At 40.5% G+C, this 16395-nt stretch overlaps 1 protein-coding gene across 5 annotated transcripts; it reads left to right on the forward strand.

Moving 5' to 3' along the window:
* The first annotated feature begins 135 nt into the window (after nt 1-135).
* On the forward strand, nt 136-11942 carry ZNF615 (zinc finger protein 615). Of its 5 annotated transcripts, none has more exons than XM_023182596.1 (6): nt 193-270; nt 1086-1123; nt 4473-4676; nt 6792-6918; nt 7186-7281; nt 8441-11942. In XM_023182596.1, exons 3-6 carry the CDS (start codon nt 4662-4664, stop codon nt 10396-10398), a joined length of 2196 nt encoding a protein of 731 aa, XP_023038364.1. In that variant the 5' UTR covers nt 193-270; nt 1086-1123; nt 4473-4661; the 3' UTR covers nt 10399-11942. The 5 variants fall into 5 exon arrangements, with proteins under 5 accessions (XP_023038365.1, XP_023038364.1, XP_023038363.1 ...); XM_023182598.1 differs by lacking the exon at nt 193-270 and adding an exon at nt 277-452 and having other exon boundaries at nt 8441-11931; XM_023182597.1 differs by lacking the exon at nt 1086-1123 and having other exon boundaries at nt 136-270.
* The last annotated feature ends 4453 nt before the right edge of the window (nt 11943-16395 follow it).

Raw genomic sequence — 16395 nt, forward strand, 5'->3', positions numbered from 1 at the left:
TTTTGTCCTGTGTAAAGTGGAGGTTCTGTAGGGTTGAGGTGCCAGGGTATGGGACAGTTTCAGTGCACTTTCATCTTCCCGGTCACCTCCGGTCACCAGCGCCAAAACGGCCCCTTTGCCTTGTGTACGTCAGATACTCAAAGATGGCGGCCCCCACGGCGACGAGGGCGCGGCCATCTTGCATCTGCGCAGACGCTGGGAACGCCTCCTACCCTCGTTAGGCAGTGAGGAGGCCGAGAGATGAGGCCAGAGACGACCAAGTTCTGGGAAGTAAGTTCAGTCACTGGGCGGTCGCTGTGGTGGCGGGGGAGGAAATTCTGTCCGTGGCCGGGCGTGTTCGTCGACAGTGGTGATGGACCGATATCTGTCGGCGCCAGCGTTTGGCGACGTCAGTGGAATTCTTTCAGGAGCTTAGCGTGGGTGCGATTCCTATCGCAGGGGAACTATAAGAGGTCCGTGATAGTGCGTGTGTGTGTGTGTGTGTGTGTGTGAGATCGGGGTGCCTCTGGGACCAGTCACAGGGTCCTCGTGTGGTTTGTGGTTAAAGATCTCTAGAGATCAGCTACTGTCACATTCTGTTGTCTTTGCTGTTGTCCTTTGACGGGGCTCAGTGATTGCGAACTAGAGGGTTTGTTTTGTCAGCGAATCGGTTTATGGTTCAGGTTTGTTTGGGACTAAAGGATTGAGGAACTGTCTTGGGGGTTAAGGTACGGAAGTTTCTGATCCAGGTTTTGGAATTAATCCGAGTGACGGTGGTGGTAGCGCTACAGATTCCGATGTGGGCTGCAACTCTGGAGGCCTGGGATCCATGGCAGGTGGTGGGTTGAGCCCCAGCCGTGGCTGCTGCAACAGAATTGATGCTCCTTAGCATTCCTCTTCTGCCCAAGACCCTTCTCCACGACTGGTTTTTAAATCCCCTTTGGCACCCTCCATCACCCCTTCGTCTTGAATCCTCAGAAATGGAAGTTTTTGGCGAGATCAATCATCTAGCATACCTAAAAGTAGTATGTTTTATAGTTAAGATGCGGCTTCTACCTTTTGTCCTGCAAGTTGCCAGTGTCTTCCTCTTGAATATTTCTTTTCAGGTTCTTTCTGACACAAGTCATATAACATCTCTGCCATGGTAAGCTCGGTTACTCAAAGATAACCTTTGTCAAATTTTTAGAATATTTCAGTTTTAGACGTGTATGTTATGTGCTTAATATTCATAATTCAGATAAATTACATAAATGGTACTATTTTCTTTTTCGTTTTATATTATGTAATAAACATTTACAAGTTGTTTTTACTGTTTGAGCCAGTGGTACTATAAGCGCATTCACATTAAGTTTATGCATACGATTGGATAGAAGTGAAATGTTTTAAAATGTTTAGGTATCGTTTTTAGGAACGTTTTATGATTACCCGTTTATCCACGAATTTTGTTTTTCCTGCCTTTAATCTTCAATCTAGACTATTACTTTTATTGCAGTGTATTGCTTTCTGACTCCCCTTTCCTTATAATTTATAACAAAAGATAAATTAATTTTAAATATTTACTTTATAATTGGTCATCTTACTTAATTCTTAGTATTACAATATTTTTCTCTCTGCCTAACATATTTTTATGTGAAAATTTTTGAACCTATGGAAATATTGAAAGAAGTTTGAAGTTACTACCAGTATGCATACCACCTAGATTTTACCATTAGCGTTGTATTAGATGTATTCATCCATTCCTGTTTGTGAATCATTCCTTATTGTCGATTTTGGTATATTTCAAAGTAAGTTACAGACATAAGTACCATTCCTCTAAATAATTCTGTATATGATCAATTAGAATTATTCTACTAATAGCCTTTTTTTTTTTTCTTTTGAGAAAGAGTCTCACTGTGTCACCCAGTCTGGAGTGCAGTGGTGCTGTCTCGGCTCACTGCAAGCTCTGCCTCCTGGGTTCATGCCATTCTCCTGCCTCAGCCTCCCGAGTAGCTAGGACTACAGGCGCCTGCCACCACACCTGGCCAATGTTTTTGTAATTTTAGTAGAGACAGGGTTTCACCGTGTTAGCCAGGATGGTCTTGATCTACTGACCTCGTGATCCGCCCACCTCGGCCTCCCGAAGTGCTGGGATTACAGGCATGAGCCACCGTGCCCAGCCACTAATAGCCTTTTAATTTCTTTCTTTATTTACTTAATAAAGAGGCATCTGATTTACAGATAATTTTGGTTAGGTATAAAGTGAAGTAAAAGTGGATTTTGAAGTGAAACAAACCTGGATTTTCAGTCCTGATTCTGCTTCTTGCTCATTGTGTGATTGGCATAACTTGTGTCTCTGTCCTTGTTGGCCAAAAGAGGAGTTAAACATCTTTTCTCCACGGTTATTTCTGAGGATTATTTATGGTTTTGTCTTTTGTAAAATTTGTACGTATATTCATTTTTTCTCTCCCTTTCTCCCGCCTTGTTTCTCTTTTTTCTATTAATGAAAACATTTAAAGCCATAAACTTATATTACTGAGCTAACATCAGCAATTTTACTTTAAATGTAGAATGCTAATATTTTTCTGATGTAAACCTGTGTTTTCCCCATGAAAAAAGAAAGTAAAAATGACCTCTCAGATAGCACACTTTTGCCAATATTACCTTTTCAGAAAGTTCTAGAAATGGGGTTTTGGGTTACCAGGGGTACCTTTATTGGCAATTTTCAATAGAATGTTAAATTATTCCCAGTGTTCTGCTATTAATAGTGACTCTTGATCTGTATATGCTTTAGGAGGATATAAGATTTTTCTATTTAAATTTTGCATCCAGCCACCTGACTAAAGGAATACAGACGTTTTAGGCAAATACTGATAATTTGCCCCTTATGTTCAAAAGTCATCTTTGATGATTTTTTTATACTGCATTCCACTGAGTAGCATTCTAGACCCAAATTCTCAACTCTGCCATTGTAATGTGACAATAGTCTGAGACGAGATGTCATGGAATGCATCTAGCTGTGTTCCCATAAGACTTTATTTACAAAACAGGTGGTCCAGGTCCTGGATACTATATTACTGACTGTTGATTTAGGTGACCATATGGCTTTTCTGCACTAATTCACAGTTGGGCAACTAGACCCATGGACTAAATATCCCAGCACCTGTTTCTGTTAATAAAGTTTTGTTGGGACCTGGCCACAATCATTTGTCCGTTTTTTTGTATATGGGCATTTTTGAGCTACAGCGGTAGAGTTAAGTAGCTGCCACGGAAACCATAGACCTCTCTTTTAACGTGGAAATAATTTTTTTAAATTAGTTTTATTGCTGACACTATTGATTACAAATAACATATAAACTTATTTGTTAATGTTATGGTAATTAGTATGTTATGCTCTTCTGCTATGCAGATATCTTAAAATACTTTTTCATTTGCCATCCTCCTACTTTATATGTTCTTATGGAATATTTTAACACTATATATGTAGAAACTTCCTGATATATTGTTATCATTATTATTTTTCCAGTCAATACTGATTTAGACTTTATTACTTACTTACCATTTTGTTGCTCTTCAGACCTTGCTCCTCTGCTTACACTGGAGTCATCTTTCTTTTGCTTGAAGAATATCGATTAGGATTTGTTGTAATATGTAATTCCTTAAGGATGTTTTGCTGAGTATCCTTTATACATTTATACTTATAATACTTTGCAAGTATTAAGATGTGCATGGCGGCCGGGTGCAGTGGCTCACGCCTGTAATCCCAGCACTTTGGGAGGCCGAGATGGGTGGATCACTTGAGGTCAGGAGTTCAAGACCAGCCTAGCCAACTTGGTGAAACCCTGTTTCTACTAAAAATACAAAAATTAGCTGGGCATGGTGGCATGCACCTGCAATCCCAGCTACTCGGGCAGCTGAAGCAGGAGAATCGTTTGAACCCAGAAGATGGAGGTTGCAGTGAACAGAGATCACACCACTGGAGTCTTACTCACTCCAGCCTGGGCGACAGAGTGAGCAAGATTCCGTCTCAAAAAAAAAAAAAGTTAAAGATGTGGATGGTAATGAATAATTAAAATAAGATAGTGCTTATCAATTGCTTAGGACAATGTTCTCAAATTATGCATCCTAGAATGTAAAAAGACCTCTGGAAAAGGTAGATGGGTACACATGGTTTTAAAGACAAAATGTGTACATCTTAGCTGTCTATGTGACCTCTTTCCTAAAACTGATCTGCCTCAGGATTGCCCTCCTGCTGGGCATCACGTTGTGATGATTCTTTTTCCCACATTCTCTTTCACTTACTAGCAGTAATCATACCATGTCAACTTTCTATAGAAGGGTGCTGTACCTCCCCTATACTCAGAATGTTATATTTTGCTAGCCCAGATATAAAAGCTTCTGGAGCACTAAATGAAAGAACATATATTTGGGGGCCTTGCTTTAAGGTGAGCATATAGGAACAGTGACAACATCTGGACCTAAAAAGAATGTACCACTCAGAGTAATTTGCTCTTCAGCCCACAGGTGCTGAGAACAAGAGAAATCAAGTGAAGGAAGGAGGCAGAGTTTCCAAGACTTGGGTGTCATCATTGCTGGGGACATCCTTGATTGACGATTGAAGTTTCTGAACAGAAATTTAGAGCTGATTCAGAAGAGACAAATACAGAACGTTCAAGTTAGCAGTCATTTCCCAAATTTAGGAGATAATGATGCAGGCCCAGGTGACTTTTGGTTTGTTTTATTCCTTCCTTTATTCTCCATTGTATTTTTAAAGTCTTGTAAAAATCAAGGTAATTAATCAGAAAAGTATAAATTGGAAATATCGGGACCTGGAGAAATCTGGGCAAAGAAGGATCAGGGATATATTATTCATAGGATTCGTATTACATGATTCATGTTGGAATTTGTGACTGTGTGGGACCCTGTAGGTTACATTGACTGTAAACTTGCCTCTAGTATCTCTGACAGCTATACAAGAGGATCATGGTAAGTTACATCAGCTGTGAGAAAGCGGACCAGTTTCTTGAGGGATGTTAATGTTTCATGGCATATAATTCTGAGACTCACATACATTTTTGATAGTTCTTCACAAAGGTGTTGTGGTAGTTGGTGTTCTTAACTGCAGCCTTTTCATAAATGCAAAAGTAGATTTCTTGTAGCTGTTTCTTCATTGTATTTAATGTTATTAACGCTGTCTAATAACATACACATACATATGAATTTGTGTGGATACATGTGTCTACATATATATTCTAAGGATTTTTTTTTTTCCAAATTTGCTTAATCATGGCCGGGCGCTGTGGCTCACGCCTGTAATCCCAGCACTTTGGAAGGCCGAGGCGGGTGGATCACCTGAGGTCAGGAGTATGAGACCAGCCTGGCCAACATGGTGAAACCTCATGTCTACTAAAAATACAAAAATTAGCCAGGTGTGGTGACGTGCGCCTGTAATCCCAGCTACTAGGGAGACTGAGGCAGGACAACTGCTTGAACCCGGGAGGCAGAGGTTGCAGTGAGCTGAGATTGTGCCACTGCATTCCAGTCTGGGCAACAGAGTAAGACTCTATCTCAAAAAAAACAAGCAAACAAAAAAATAAATTTGCTTAATCATCTAATAATCTTTGTGCTTTATACATGTTTTATATAGTTTCTTTTATTTCATTCAGAATAAAATAATAATATGGTTAACTATATTAACCATAGTTATTTAGTATGCATTGTCTGGTGATACTGGCATCTGCCATGTCTTCATTACAGAGTTTGATATTGGCCTGAAAGCTCATAGTGAATTTAAGAATCTGTATTATTCATCTACTTGTAACTGGCATATACTTATAACTAGTTTGGTATTGGGAAATAGATGCTATATATTGTAGATGTTCCTTCATTAGCAAGAGGATTGGATAGCTGTGTATTACAGACATTTCTTTGACTTTTCAACATTGTTGAATGAATGGATGACTGCACAATTACAGAATATTTTACTAGGATTCTTATTCTGTCACAATGTACTGAGAAAAAACCCCACCAGCTTCCTATGTGGGCAAAATGAGCAGAATGACTTCCTTGACATTCTTTTTGAAGGGGTGGCCTGCCCCTCCACACCTGTGGGTGCTTCTCGTTAGGTGGGACGAGAGATTTGAGAAAAGGAAATAATACACAGAGACAAAGTATAGAGAAAGAAAAGCGGGGCCCAGGGGACCAGTGCTATGTTTTCAGAGGACCCACACTGGCACCGGCCTCTGAGTTCCCTTAGTATTTATTGATAATTATCTTTACCATCTAAACGATAGGGGGGGTAGCTAGAAAATAGGATCATTGTAGGGAGGAAATCAGCAGCAAGACATAAGAACAAAAATCCTTGTAACATGAATAAGTTTAAAGGAAAATGCTGTGCCTTGAGATGCATATGCAAACATCTCCGTAAACCTTTTAGCAGTATTGCTCCAGCAAGCCCCACCTTATTCCTAAAGGCGGTTTCTCCTTACTCAGTAAACAAGGCGCACAATGGGTTTTACACCGAGATGTTCCATTGCCCAGGGACGGGCAGGATTTTTAATCATCAAGCCTCTTTCAGGTACTTGTTTAACAAAGACACATCCTGCACAGCCCAATATCCTTTTAACCTTAAATCACCTTCGCACATGTCTCTTGCAAGGACAAAGTTGGGGGTAGGGTCACAGATTAACAGCATTTCAAATACAGAACTAAATGGAGTCTCTTATGTCTACTTCCTTCTATATAGACACAGTAACAGGCTGATCTCTTTCTTTTCCCCACACTTTTCCTATCACCAAAAGAATATCACTTCATTAAACAGGAGTGTGTTATTACAGGAATCCCTAACACTGGAGGATGTGGCTGTGGACTTCACCTGGGAGGAGTGGCAGTTCCTGAGCCCTGCTCAGAAGGACCTGTACCGGGACGTGATGTTGGAGAACTACAGCAACCTGGTGGCAGTGGGTGAGGACAGCTGCCCTGTGTCACTCAGATGGTGCCCAGTCAATGGCCTTCCTTTCTCAGCTGCTTACCTGCAGTACTCTGAAGTGGTGGATTCTCACATCACTCTCTTGCCCCACGCAAGAGAGTATAATCTACCTTCTTGTGACAGAAAAGCCTTGATGTTACAGATTTGACACCTGTGTAGTTCTTAAAATGTAGCACTCTCCTTTTTCAACATTGCCAGCCCCATTCGATTTGTCTAAATCTTCTGTCATTTCCCATGAACAGGGTATCAAGCCAGCAAACCAGATGCACTATCCAAGTTGGAACAAGGAGAAGAACCTTGCACAACAGAAGATGAAATCTACACTCGAATCTGTTGTGGTGAGTGAGAGGACCAGCCAGGTGGACAGCCGCAGACATCATGTTCTGCTCACACAGAGCAGACGTCAAAGCATTGAGGGCATCAGAAGACACAGCAGCAGCCCCACTATGACTCTTTCTTCCCAGAAAGAGCTCTTTTTTGTTGTAGTATGGAAAATATGCCCCACTTTCTTTCTTTCTTTTTTTTTTTTTGGAAATGGACACTCGCTCTATCACCAGGCTGGAGTGCAGTGGCACGATCTTGGCTCACTGCAACCTCTGCCTCCCGGGTTCAAGGGATTCTCCTGCCTCAGCCTCCCGAGTAACTGGGACTACAGGCACGTGCCACCACGCCCAGCTAATTTTTGTATTTTTAGTAGAAATGGGGTTTCACCATATTGGTCTTGATCTCTTGACCTCATGATCTGCCCGCCTTGGCCTCCCAAACTGCTGAGATTAGAGGCGTGAGCCACCATGCCCGGCCCCCACTTTTTTTTCCTTGAGATTTCGTCTTTGTTTATTTTATACACATCTTGTTTTTGTCTACATAATTATCTTCTTAGGATTTTCAAATCTGCTTTTTCTCATGTACTGTCACTCTGTCTCTGCTTGTGTATTACCTCTCTTGCTATGAAATTCCACTTTCCAGGACTCTCCAGAAAGAGAGACCTTTGCACTCATGACTTTTTTCTGACTACTGCATCTTCCTGCCCTAGTAGGAAAATAATAATTTTCCTTCATTATTCCCACTCTGGGAATCATTATTCTCCCTCATTTTCTCCACTCTGGATGCTGTGCCCATGATAACCTGGTCTCTAATTGGCATCTATGTGATTCTTAAGTTCTCTTATTCCTCCTATACTGAATACTGAGTTTCTCCATACTTTTTTTTTTTTTTTTTTTGGAAACAAGGTCTCATCTGTCACCCAGGCTCACTGCAGCCTTGACCTCCTGGGCTCAAGCGATCCTCCCACCTCAGCCTGAAAGCTTGCACCTAGTTTCAGACTCAGTATGCCTGCACCCAGGTTATTAAAAAGCTTTATTGCTTACACACAAAAAACAAATAAATAAAATAGGGTTTTCACTAAAGAGTCACCTCACACCAAGGCAGTTTTTAAAAATAGTTTAAATAGTTTATTTCAAAACAAGAAGATGGAGTGATTGTTCTCTTCTTTCCTAGAAATCAGGAAAATTGATGATCCTCTGCAGCATCACTTGCAAAATCAAAGTATTCAGAAGAGTGTGAAACAATGCTATGAACAGAATATGTTTGGAAATAGTGTTAATCAGAACAAAAGTCATCTCCTGCTGAAGCAAGATCCTGATGCCTTTGACTTACATGAAAAACCTTTAAAATCAAATTTAAGTTTTGAAAACCAGAAAAGGAGCTGTGGCCTAAAGAACTCTGCTGAGTTTAATGGGCATGGGAAATCCCTTTTTCATGCTAACCATAAACAATTTTATACTGAAATGAAGTTTCCTGCAATTGCAAAACCTATTAATAAGTCCCAGGTCGTTGAGCAACAGAGAACTCATGACATAGAGAATGCCCATGTATGCAGTGAATGTGGGAAAGCCTTCCTCAAGTTGTCTCAGTTTATTGATCATCAGAGAGTTCACACTGGAGAAAAACCTCATGTATGCAGTATATGTGGGAAAGCTTTCTCCAGAAAATCCAGGCTAATGGACCATCAGAGAACTCATACAGGACTGAAACATTATGAATGCACTGAATGTGACAAAACTTTCCTCAAAAAATCACAGCTCAATATACATCAGAAAACTCATATGGGAGAGAAACCTTACACATGTAGTGAATGTGGGAAAGCCTTCATCAAGAAGTGTCGGCTCATTTATCATCAACGAACTCATACAGGAGAGAAACCCCATGGATGCAGTGTATGTGGGAAGGCCTTCTCTACAAAGTTCAGTCTCACTACACATCAGAAAACTCATACAGGAGAAAAACCTTATATATGTAGTGAATGTGGAAAAGGCTTCATTGAGAAGAGGCGTCTTACTGCACATCATCGAACTCATACTGGTGAGAAACCCTTTATATGCGATAAATGTGGGAAAGGCTTCACCTTGAAGAACAGTCTTATCACACATCAGCAAACTCATACAGAAGAGAAATTATATACATGCAGTGAATGTGGAAAAGGCTTTTCAATGAAGCACTGTCTCATGGTACATCAACGAACTCATACTGGAGAGAAACCTTATAAATGCAATGAGTGTGGAAAGGGCTTTGCCTTAAAGAGCCCACTCATCAGACATCAGCGAACACATACTGGAGAGAAACCCTATGTATGCACCGAATGCCGAAAAGGTTTCACCATGAAGAGTGACCTCATTGTACATCAACGAACTCATACTGCAGAGAAGCCATATACATGCAATGATTGTGGAAAAGGTTTCACTGTGAAGAGCCGCCTTATTGTGCATCAGCGAACTCATACTGGAGAAAAACCCTATGTATGTGGTGAGTGTGGAAAAGGCTTTCCAGCAAAGATCCGGCTAATGGGACATCAACGAACTCATACAGGAGAGAAACCTTATATTTGCAATGAGTGTGGAAAAGGTTTCACTGAGAAGAGTCATCTCAATGTACATCGGCGCACTCATACAGGAGAGAAACCCTATGTATGCAGTGAATGTGGCAAAGGCTTAACTGGCAAAAGCATGCTCATTGCACATCAGCGAACTCATACTGGGGAGAAACCTTATATATGCAATGAATGTGGAAAGGGCTTCACCATGAAGAGTACTCTTGGTATACATCAGCAAACTCATACTGGAGAGAAGCCATACAAATGCAATGAATGTGATAAAACATTCAGGAAGAAGACATGCCTCATACAACATCAGCGATTTCACACAGGAAAGACTTCCTTTGCATGCACTGAATGTGGAAAATTCTCTTTGCGCAAAAATGATCTTATTACACATCAGAGAATTCACACGGGAGAGAAACCGTACAAATGCAGTGACTGTGGGAAAGCCTTCACTACAAAGTCAGGGCTCAATGTTCATCAAAGAAAACATACAGGAGAGAGGCCCTATGGATGTAGCGATTGTGGGAAAGCTTTTGCTCACTTGTCTATCCTTGTTAAACACAAGAGAATTCACAGGTAGTCATTTTGGGAAAGCCTCTTGCTAGATAGAGGCCCTCAAGATATCTGCAAAGGAGTAATTTCGTGAATGCAGACTATGTTTCTTTGTTTAGTGATCAATTACCTCATATTTTGTGTCAGAGAAAACAGTACAAAACATTTGAGAAAATCTTTTAGGACATTATGTCTAAAAATTGTATACTGAGAAAAACGCTCTGAATGTGGCAGACTGTGAAAACCTTTGGTGGGAAGATAAACCCCCTCAGAAGTGATCATAGATCATGAATAAACTACTAATTGGTGGAAATGTAATAATTATAGGAAAGTCTTTGCCCAAAAATAAAACCTCAATAGATTGAGAGAGTTCACACTGGAGAAATACTTTCCTCTGGCAGTGAATATGGCAGGGTTTTCAATAAAATGTTTTGCCTCATCATGTGCCAGGAAATAATGCAGAAAATAACTTATGAAAATATTCAATGTACAAGACTTTCAGGAAAGTATCAGAGTACTTAATGCAAGAAAGAAGCCTTGGCAAAATGATGGATGAGAGCTTTCTGTCACAATTCTAACCTTAGAAGATAATAGCCTTGTGTGCATTTGGGAACAGGATACCTTGAGCCATATTCCTAGTTGCCTTGTCACTGATTTTATACATTTTAAATTGTGACTTCCTCTAATCATGAATTAAAATTTAATATTGTATACAATATATGAACATTTTTTGCCTGCCTCACTTTGTTATATGATTAACTCCTGCATTTCTTTGGTTCTAAGTTTGTGTTATTTCAGAATAACTGAAGTACTTCAGACTGAAACTGGATACAGTATATTCAATTCATAAGTGTAATTGAACATACTTCAATGTGTTTAAGTTTATAAGTAACATCAGGTGTTATGAAATTAATATAAATAAGATGTTTTTGTAAGTTTTTATTTTGAAATAAGTTTAGATTCACAAAATCTTACCAAAATATTCCAGGATTCTTGAATGCCCTTAACCCAGCTTCTTCCAAAGATAACACCTTACATAAGCCTAGTTCATTACCAAATACAGGAAAGTGAAATTGTTACAATACTGTTAACTACAGAATTTATTTGGAAATCACCAGTTTTAACATGCATGCATTTTTGTTTGGTTTTTATATGTAGCTTTAAGAAATCTTATCACATATATTGATTCATGTCACCACCTCCACAATTGAGATTCAGAATTTTGCATCAGTGGAAACTCCCTCATGCTACCTTTTTATAGTCACAACCTCTCCTCAACCCTAACCCTTGGCAATCAGAAATCTTTTCATCTTTAGTTTTGTCATTAGTAGCATGTTATAAAAATGGAATCATATAGCATGTACCCTTTTGGTATTGGCTATTTGACCTAAAGCAAATTAACCTGAAATCCATCCAAATTGTTTTGTGTATCATTGTTTTATTTTTATTGGTGACTAATAATCTATGATATGAATATACCACAATTTGTTTATTCACCCACTGAAGGACTTTAGGGTGGTTTCCAGTTTTTCTTATTTTCACAAATAAAAATCCTATGAACATTTGTGCACACAGGCTTTGTGTGAGCACAATTTTTCTTTCTTTTTTTTTTTTTTTTGAGACGGAGTCTGGGTCTGCCGCCCAGGCTGGAGTGCAGTGGCCGGATCTCAGCTCACTGCAAGCCCTGCCTCCTGGGTTTACGCCATTCTCCTGCCTCAGCCTCCCAAGCAGCTGGGACTACAGGCACCCGCCATCTCGCCCGGCTGGTTTTTTGTAGTTTTTAGTAGAGACAGGGTTTCACCGTATTAGCCAGGATGGTCTCGATCTCCTGACCTCGTGATCCGCCCGTCTCGGCCTCCCAAAGTGCTGGGATTACAGGCTTGAGCCACCGCGCCCGGCCCACAATTTTTCATTTCTCTAGGATAATTACTGAAAAGTATGATTCATGGGTCATAAGGTAAGTGTATGTTTACCTTTGTAAGATACTAACCAGAGTGGTGTTTCATTGCTCACCAGCAATATATACAGAGGTTCAGTTGCTCCGCATTCTTCCACTTGATGCTGTCGTATTTTTTTTGTTTTGTATTCTTTTGTTTTTGAGATGGAGTCTTGCTCTGTCCCCTATTCTAGAGTGCAGTGGTACAATCTTGGCTCACTGCAACCTCCGTCTCCCAGGTTCAAGTGATTCTCCTGCCTCAGCCTCCCAAGTAGCTGGGATTACAGGCACGCACCACCAAGTGCAGCTAATTTTTGTATTTTTAGTAGAGACAGGGTTTCACCACGTGGGCCAGGATGGTCTCGATCTCCTGACCTCGTGATCTGGCCACCTCAGCCTCCCAAAGTGCTGGGATTACAGGTGTGAGCCATCACACCCAGCCACTTTTGCTTTTAATGTTTAGCAATATGATCCATTTAAATTGATCTTTGTATACAGGGTAAGGATTAATTTAAAGTTCAGCCTATGGTTGCCCAGTTGATTCAACAGTATTGAAAACACTGTCTTCTTTCCATTAAATTGATTTTGAACATTTGTAAAAATCAGTTGCCTGTTCTTGTGTCCGTTTCTTGACTCTATTTTGTTGATGTGCATGTCTGTCACTCCACTAATAATACCATATAGTGATTATTGTCATATCGTGATTTTAGTCATAAAATGGAGTAGTCAGAGTCTACCAGCTTTATTTTTCTTTTTCTAAATAGTTTTGTCTATTCTAATTTCTTTGCTTTTCTGTATAAATTTTAAGTATAAGCCTGTCTATATCCACAAAAAGTCCTTTGGGAGTTTTATTGAAATTGCATTAAAGTATAATCAAAGTTGGTTTATTTGCCATCTTTACTATGTTGAATCTTCCAACCAGCTATGTCTCTCCACTTAATTAGGCTTTCCTTGCTTTTTTTTTTTTTAAGTCAGTGTTTCTGAATTTATAGCATATACATTATTTATGTCTTGGTAAATATTTAAGTGGATCATATTTTTGCAGTGATTTTTAAATTTTTTTTATTTTTTTTGGAGATGGATTCTCACTCTGACGCCCAGGCTGGAGTGCAGTGGCACGATCTCGGCTCACTGCAACCTCCGCCTCCTGGGTTCACGCCATTATCCTGCCTCAGTCTCCCAAGTAGCTGGGACTACAGGCACCCGCCACCACACCTGGCTAATTTTTTTTGTATTTTTAGTAGAGACGGGGTTTCACCGTGTTAGCCAGGCTGATCTCTATCTCCTGACCTTGTGATCCGCCCGCCTCGGCCTCCCAAAGTACTGGGATTCCAGGCGTGAGCCACCGCGCCCGGTCTGCCGTTATTTTATACTGTTTTTTTGTGATAGAGCCTCATTCTGTTGCCCAGGCTGGAGTGCAATGGTGCAGTCTGGGTTCACTGCAACCTGCGCCTCCCAGGTTCAAGTGATCCTCCTGCTTATCTTCCCAACTGGCTGCGACTACAGGCATGCACCAACACACCTGGCTGATTTTTGTATTTTTTTTTTAGAGATGAGGGTTCACCATGCGGCCTAGGCTGGTCTCGAACTCTGGGCTCAAGTGATATGCCCACCTCGGCCTCCTAAAGTGCTGAGATTACAGGTGTGAGCCACTGCTCCTGGCCATAATTTCGGAGCTATTGCAAATGTTCTTGTGTTCATAATTTAGCTTCCAATTGTTCATTGTTATTCTTTAGAAATAAAATTTATTTGAGTGAGTGTTGACTTTTTACCTTATGACTGCTAAACTCACTTGTCTAGTTCTGTAGACTCCTTGGGATTATATTTATATAATCATGTCTTCTGTGAAGACAGGCAGTGATATTTCTGCGTTCCAGTGTTTTCTTTTCCTTTTCTTACCTTTCTTCACGGGCTAGGGCTTCCACTCTATTAAATAGATACAGTAAGAGTGGACATTTTGGCCATGTTTGCAATTTTAGGGGAGAAGTATTCAGTCTTTTTAAAAATATGTTAGCTATAGAATCTTTTTTACATAGTTTTTTTTTCTTAACCAGGTTCAGGAAGTTCCTTTGTAATCCTGAAATTTTAGCTATTATCTCTTAAAATATTCTTTGTTAACTTTTTTCTTGTGATTCCTATCTGGCCTGGGTGTTGTGGCTCATGCCTGTAATCCTAACACTTTGGGAGGCTAAGACAGGAGGATTGCTTGATAATCAGGAGTCTGAGAGCAGCCTCAGCAAAATAGCGAAACTCCAGCTCTATTTAAAAAAAAATAAAATAGTACATCTGATGTCTTACAAGTGTTTAAAACTTTTCTTCTTTTCTTGCTGGTGGATAATTTCTTTTGCTCTTCAAGTTTGCTCAACGTTTCTTCTGACATTGCAATCTGCTGGTGATATTATCGTGTGAATTTTTAATTGTTACCGTATTTTTCAGCACAAACATTTATATTGGATTCTTTATTATATTTTCAATGTCTTTATTGAGATTTTCCTTTATGGGATTATTGCCATATTTTCCTTTCAACACTTAAATATGTCTGAAATATTTTCCTTTATGTTTTTTAATATATTTATCATACTGGCTTTGCAGCTATTGTCCGCTATTCTTCACTAGGGCGGACTCAGAGTTAGTTTTAATGACTGCTTTGTTTTCTGAGTATTAATGACTCTTGGCTGTTTATTTGCAAATATGTTATTTTTGCTGCTGTTGGAACCTGAACATTTTGCATCTTCAACTCCTTTTTCCTTTTACTACTAAAATTCACAGCACATCCAGTGAGACCTGACCAGGACTGAAACCTTCAGTGTTTTTGTTGTGGCCGCCCCAGTGACATCTTGGCTTCTACAAACCTCATCCAGCCAGTTGTCTGCAGTTTCTTCTGTTTTTTGGACCCTGGACTTTCTTTAAGATGGTGGTTCCCCTGGTGCTCCTGCCAAACGGCTCAGGGATGCAGCCATCTTTCCATTTTGCTCCTTAGATAGTTTCTGGCCTCTGAAAACCTACGCGGTTAGCACAGTGTCGTGACAGTCTCTTGTAAGGAGGAAGGGAGGGTACTGGAGTCCCCCAAAAACATTTGCATTTCTTCCCACCTCCTTGAGCCATGGCAACCGTTACGGTCACTCCCATCAGAAATGACATAATATGCTCTATGATGTAGAGCTATGTTACCTCATATAAAATGTTCAAAGCCAGAACCTGGACTTTGGGAAATGTCCCATATCCCTCTCCGGAACCCGCCTCCCAGCCTCTCGGTGTTCTTAGAGATGGCGAAGGATGGGGTTGCAGCACCAGAATTCCAGAATCGGAAGTAGGTTCTGATATGTATTCGGCCTTTGGTAGCTGCTACTGTCGCCTTGAGAGGCTGATGCAGCGTGTGAATCCGGATGGGGAGCTTGTGGGGACCACGAAGTGGAAATGCATGTGAATGTCCGTGTTCAGGGGTTTTATTTCAGTTTAGTCACCGAGGAATATGGGTGTGAGAAAGGGACCCTTGGGAGGTCGAAGGTTAAGGCTTAGTTTTAAGAGTTTAATGACCGAGGGTCCCACGGACAGAACTTGGGGTCTACATGTTCACTCTTCATGGGTCTCAGTAATTGAAAACCGGATGGAAAGTGTCTCTCAGTGAATGCTGTTTTTTGCTCAGGTTTGCAATTTAATGTGGGGCTCAGACACCGAGAAGCCCGAGCTAGGAAAAGGAGTGGCGTGAATGAAAGGTCTAGGGGAAGGAGTCAAAGGAGTGCCTCTGTGGTAAGTTTTAAATTGAATTTGAAGGCAATTTTATTTCGGGGAAGACGGGGCTTGTCTGTGTTTGAGAATGTAATGAGGCTGGAGGCTTTGAGGTGTGCAGTTGAAGGTTAGTGGTTGCTTTGAGACTAACTTGATGCTGGAAACACTTCCTGTCAGTCTTTCAAGTCCAAATCTGTCCTGAAGGTTTCTATTAAAAAACTTTGTCTTCCTACATCCAGTCTTCTCATTGCACCTATAAAAATCAGAGCGGTTCAGGGTGACGAAGTGGTGTCTTTACCGAGGAGTCTTGCTCTGTCACCCAGGCTGGGGTGCAGTGGCGCCATCTCGGCTGGCTGAAAC

The sequence above is a fragment of the Piliocolobus tephrosceles genome, chromosome 21 (genome assembly GCF_002776525.5).
Source record: "Piliocolobus tephrosceles isolate RC106 chromosome 21, ASM277652v3, whole genome shotgun sequence".
NCBI classification, from domain to species: Eukaryota; Metazoa; Chordata; class Mammalia; order Primates; family Cercopithecidae; genus Piliocolobus; species Piliocolobus tephrosceles.

Excerpts from the sequence above, each read along its gene's own strand:
- ZNF615 (XM_023182595.1), top strand. The coding sequence starts at position 241 with ATGAGGCCAGAGACGACCAAGTTCTGGGAA. Across the intron at positions 6,919-7,185 it reads CAGCAACCTGGTGGCAGTGG|GGTATCAAGCCAGCAAACCA; the intron begins GTGAGGACAGCT and ends TCCCATGAACAG. Across the intron at positions 7,282-8,440 it reads CTACACTCGAATCTGTTGTG|AAATCAGGAAAATTGATGAT; the intron begins GTGAGTGAGAGG and ends CTTCTTTCCTAG.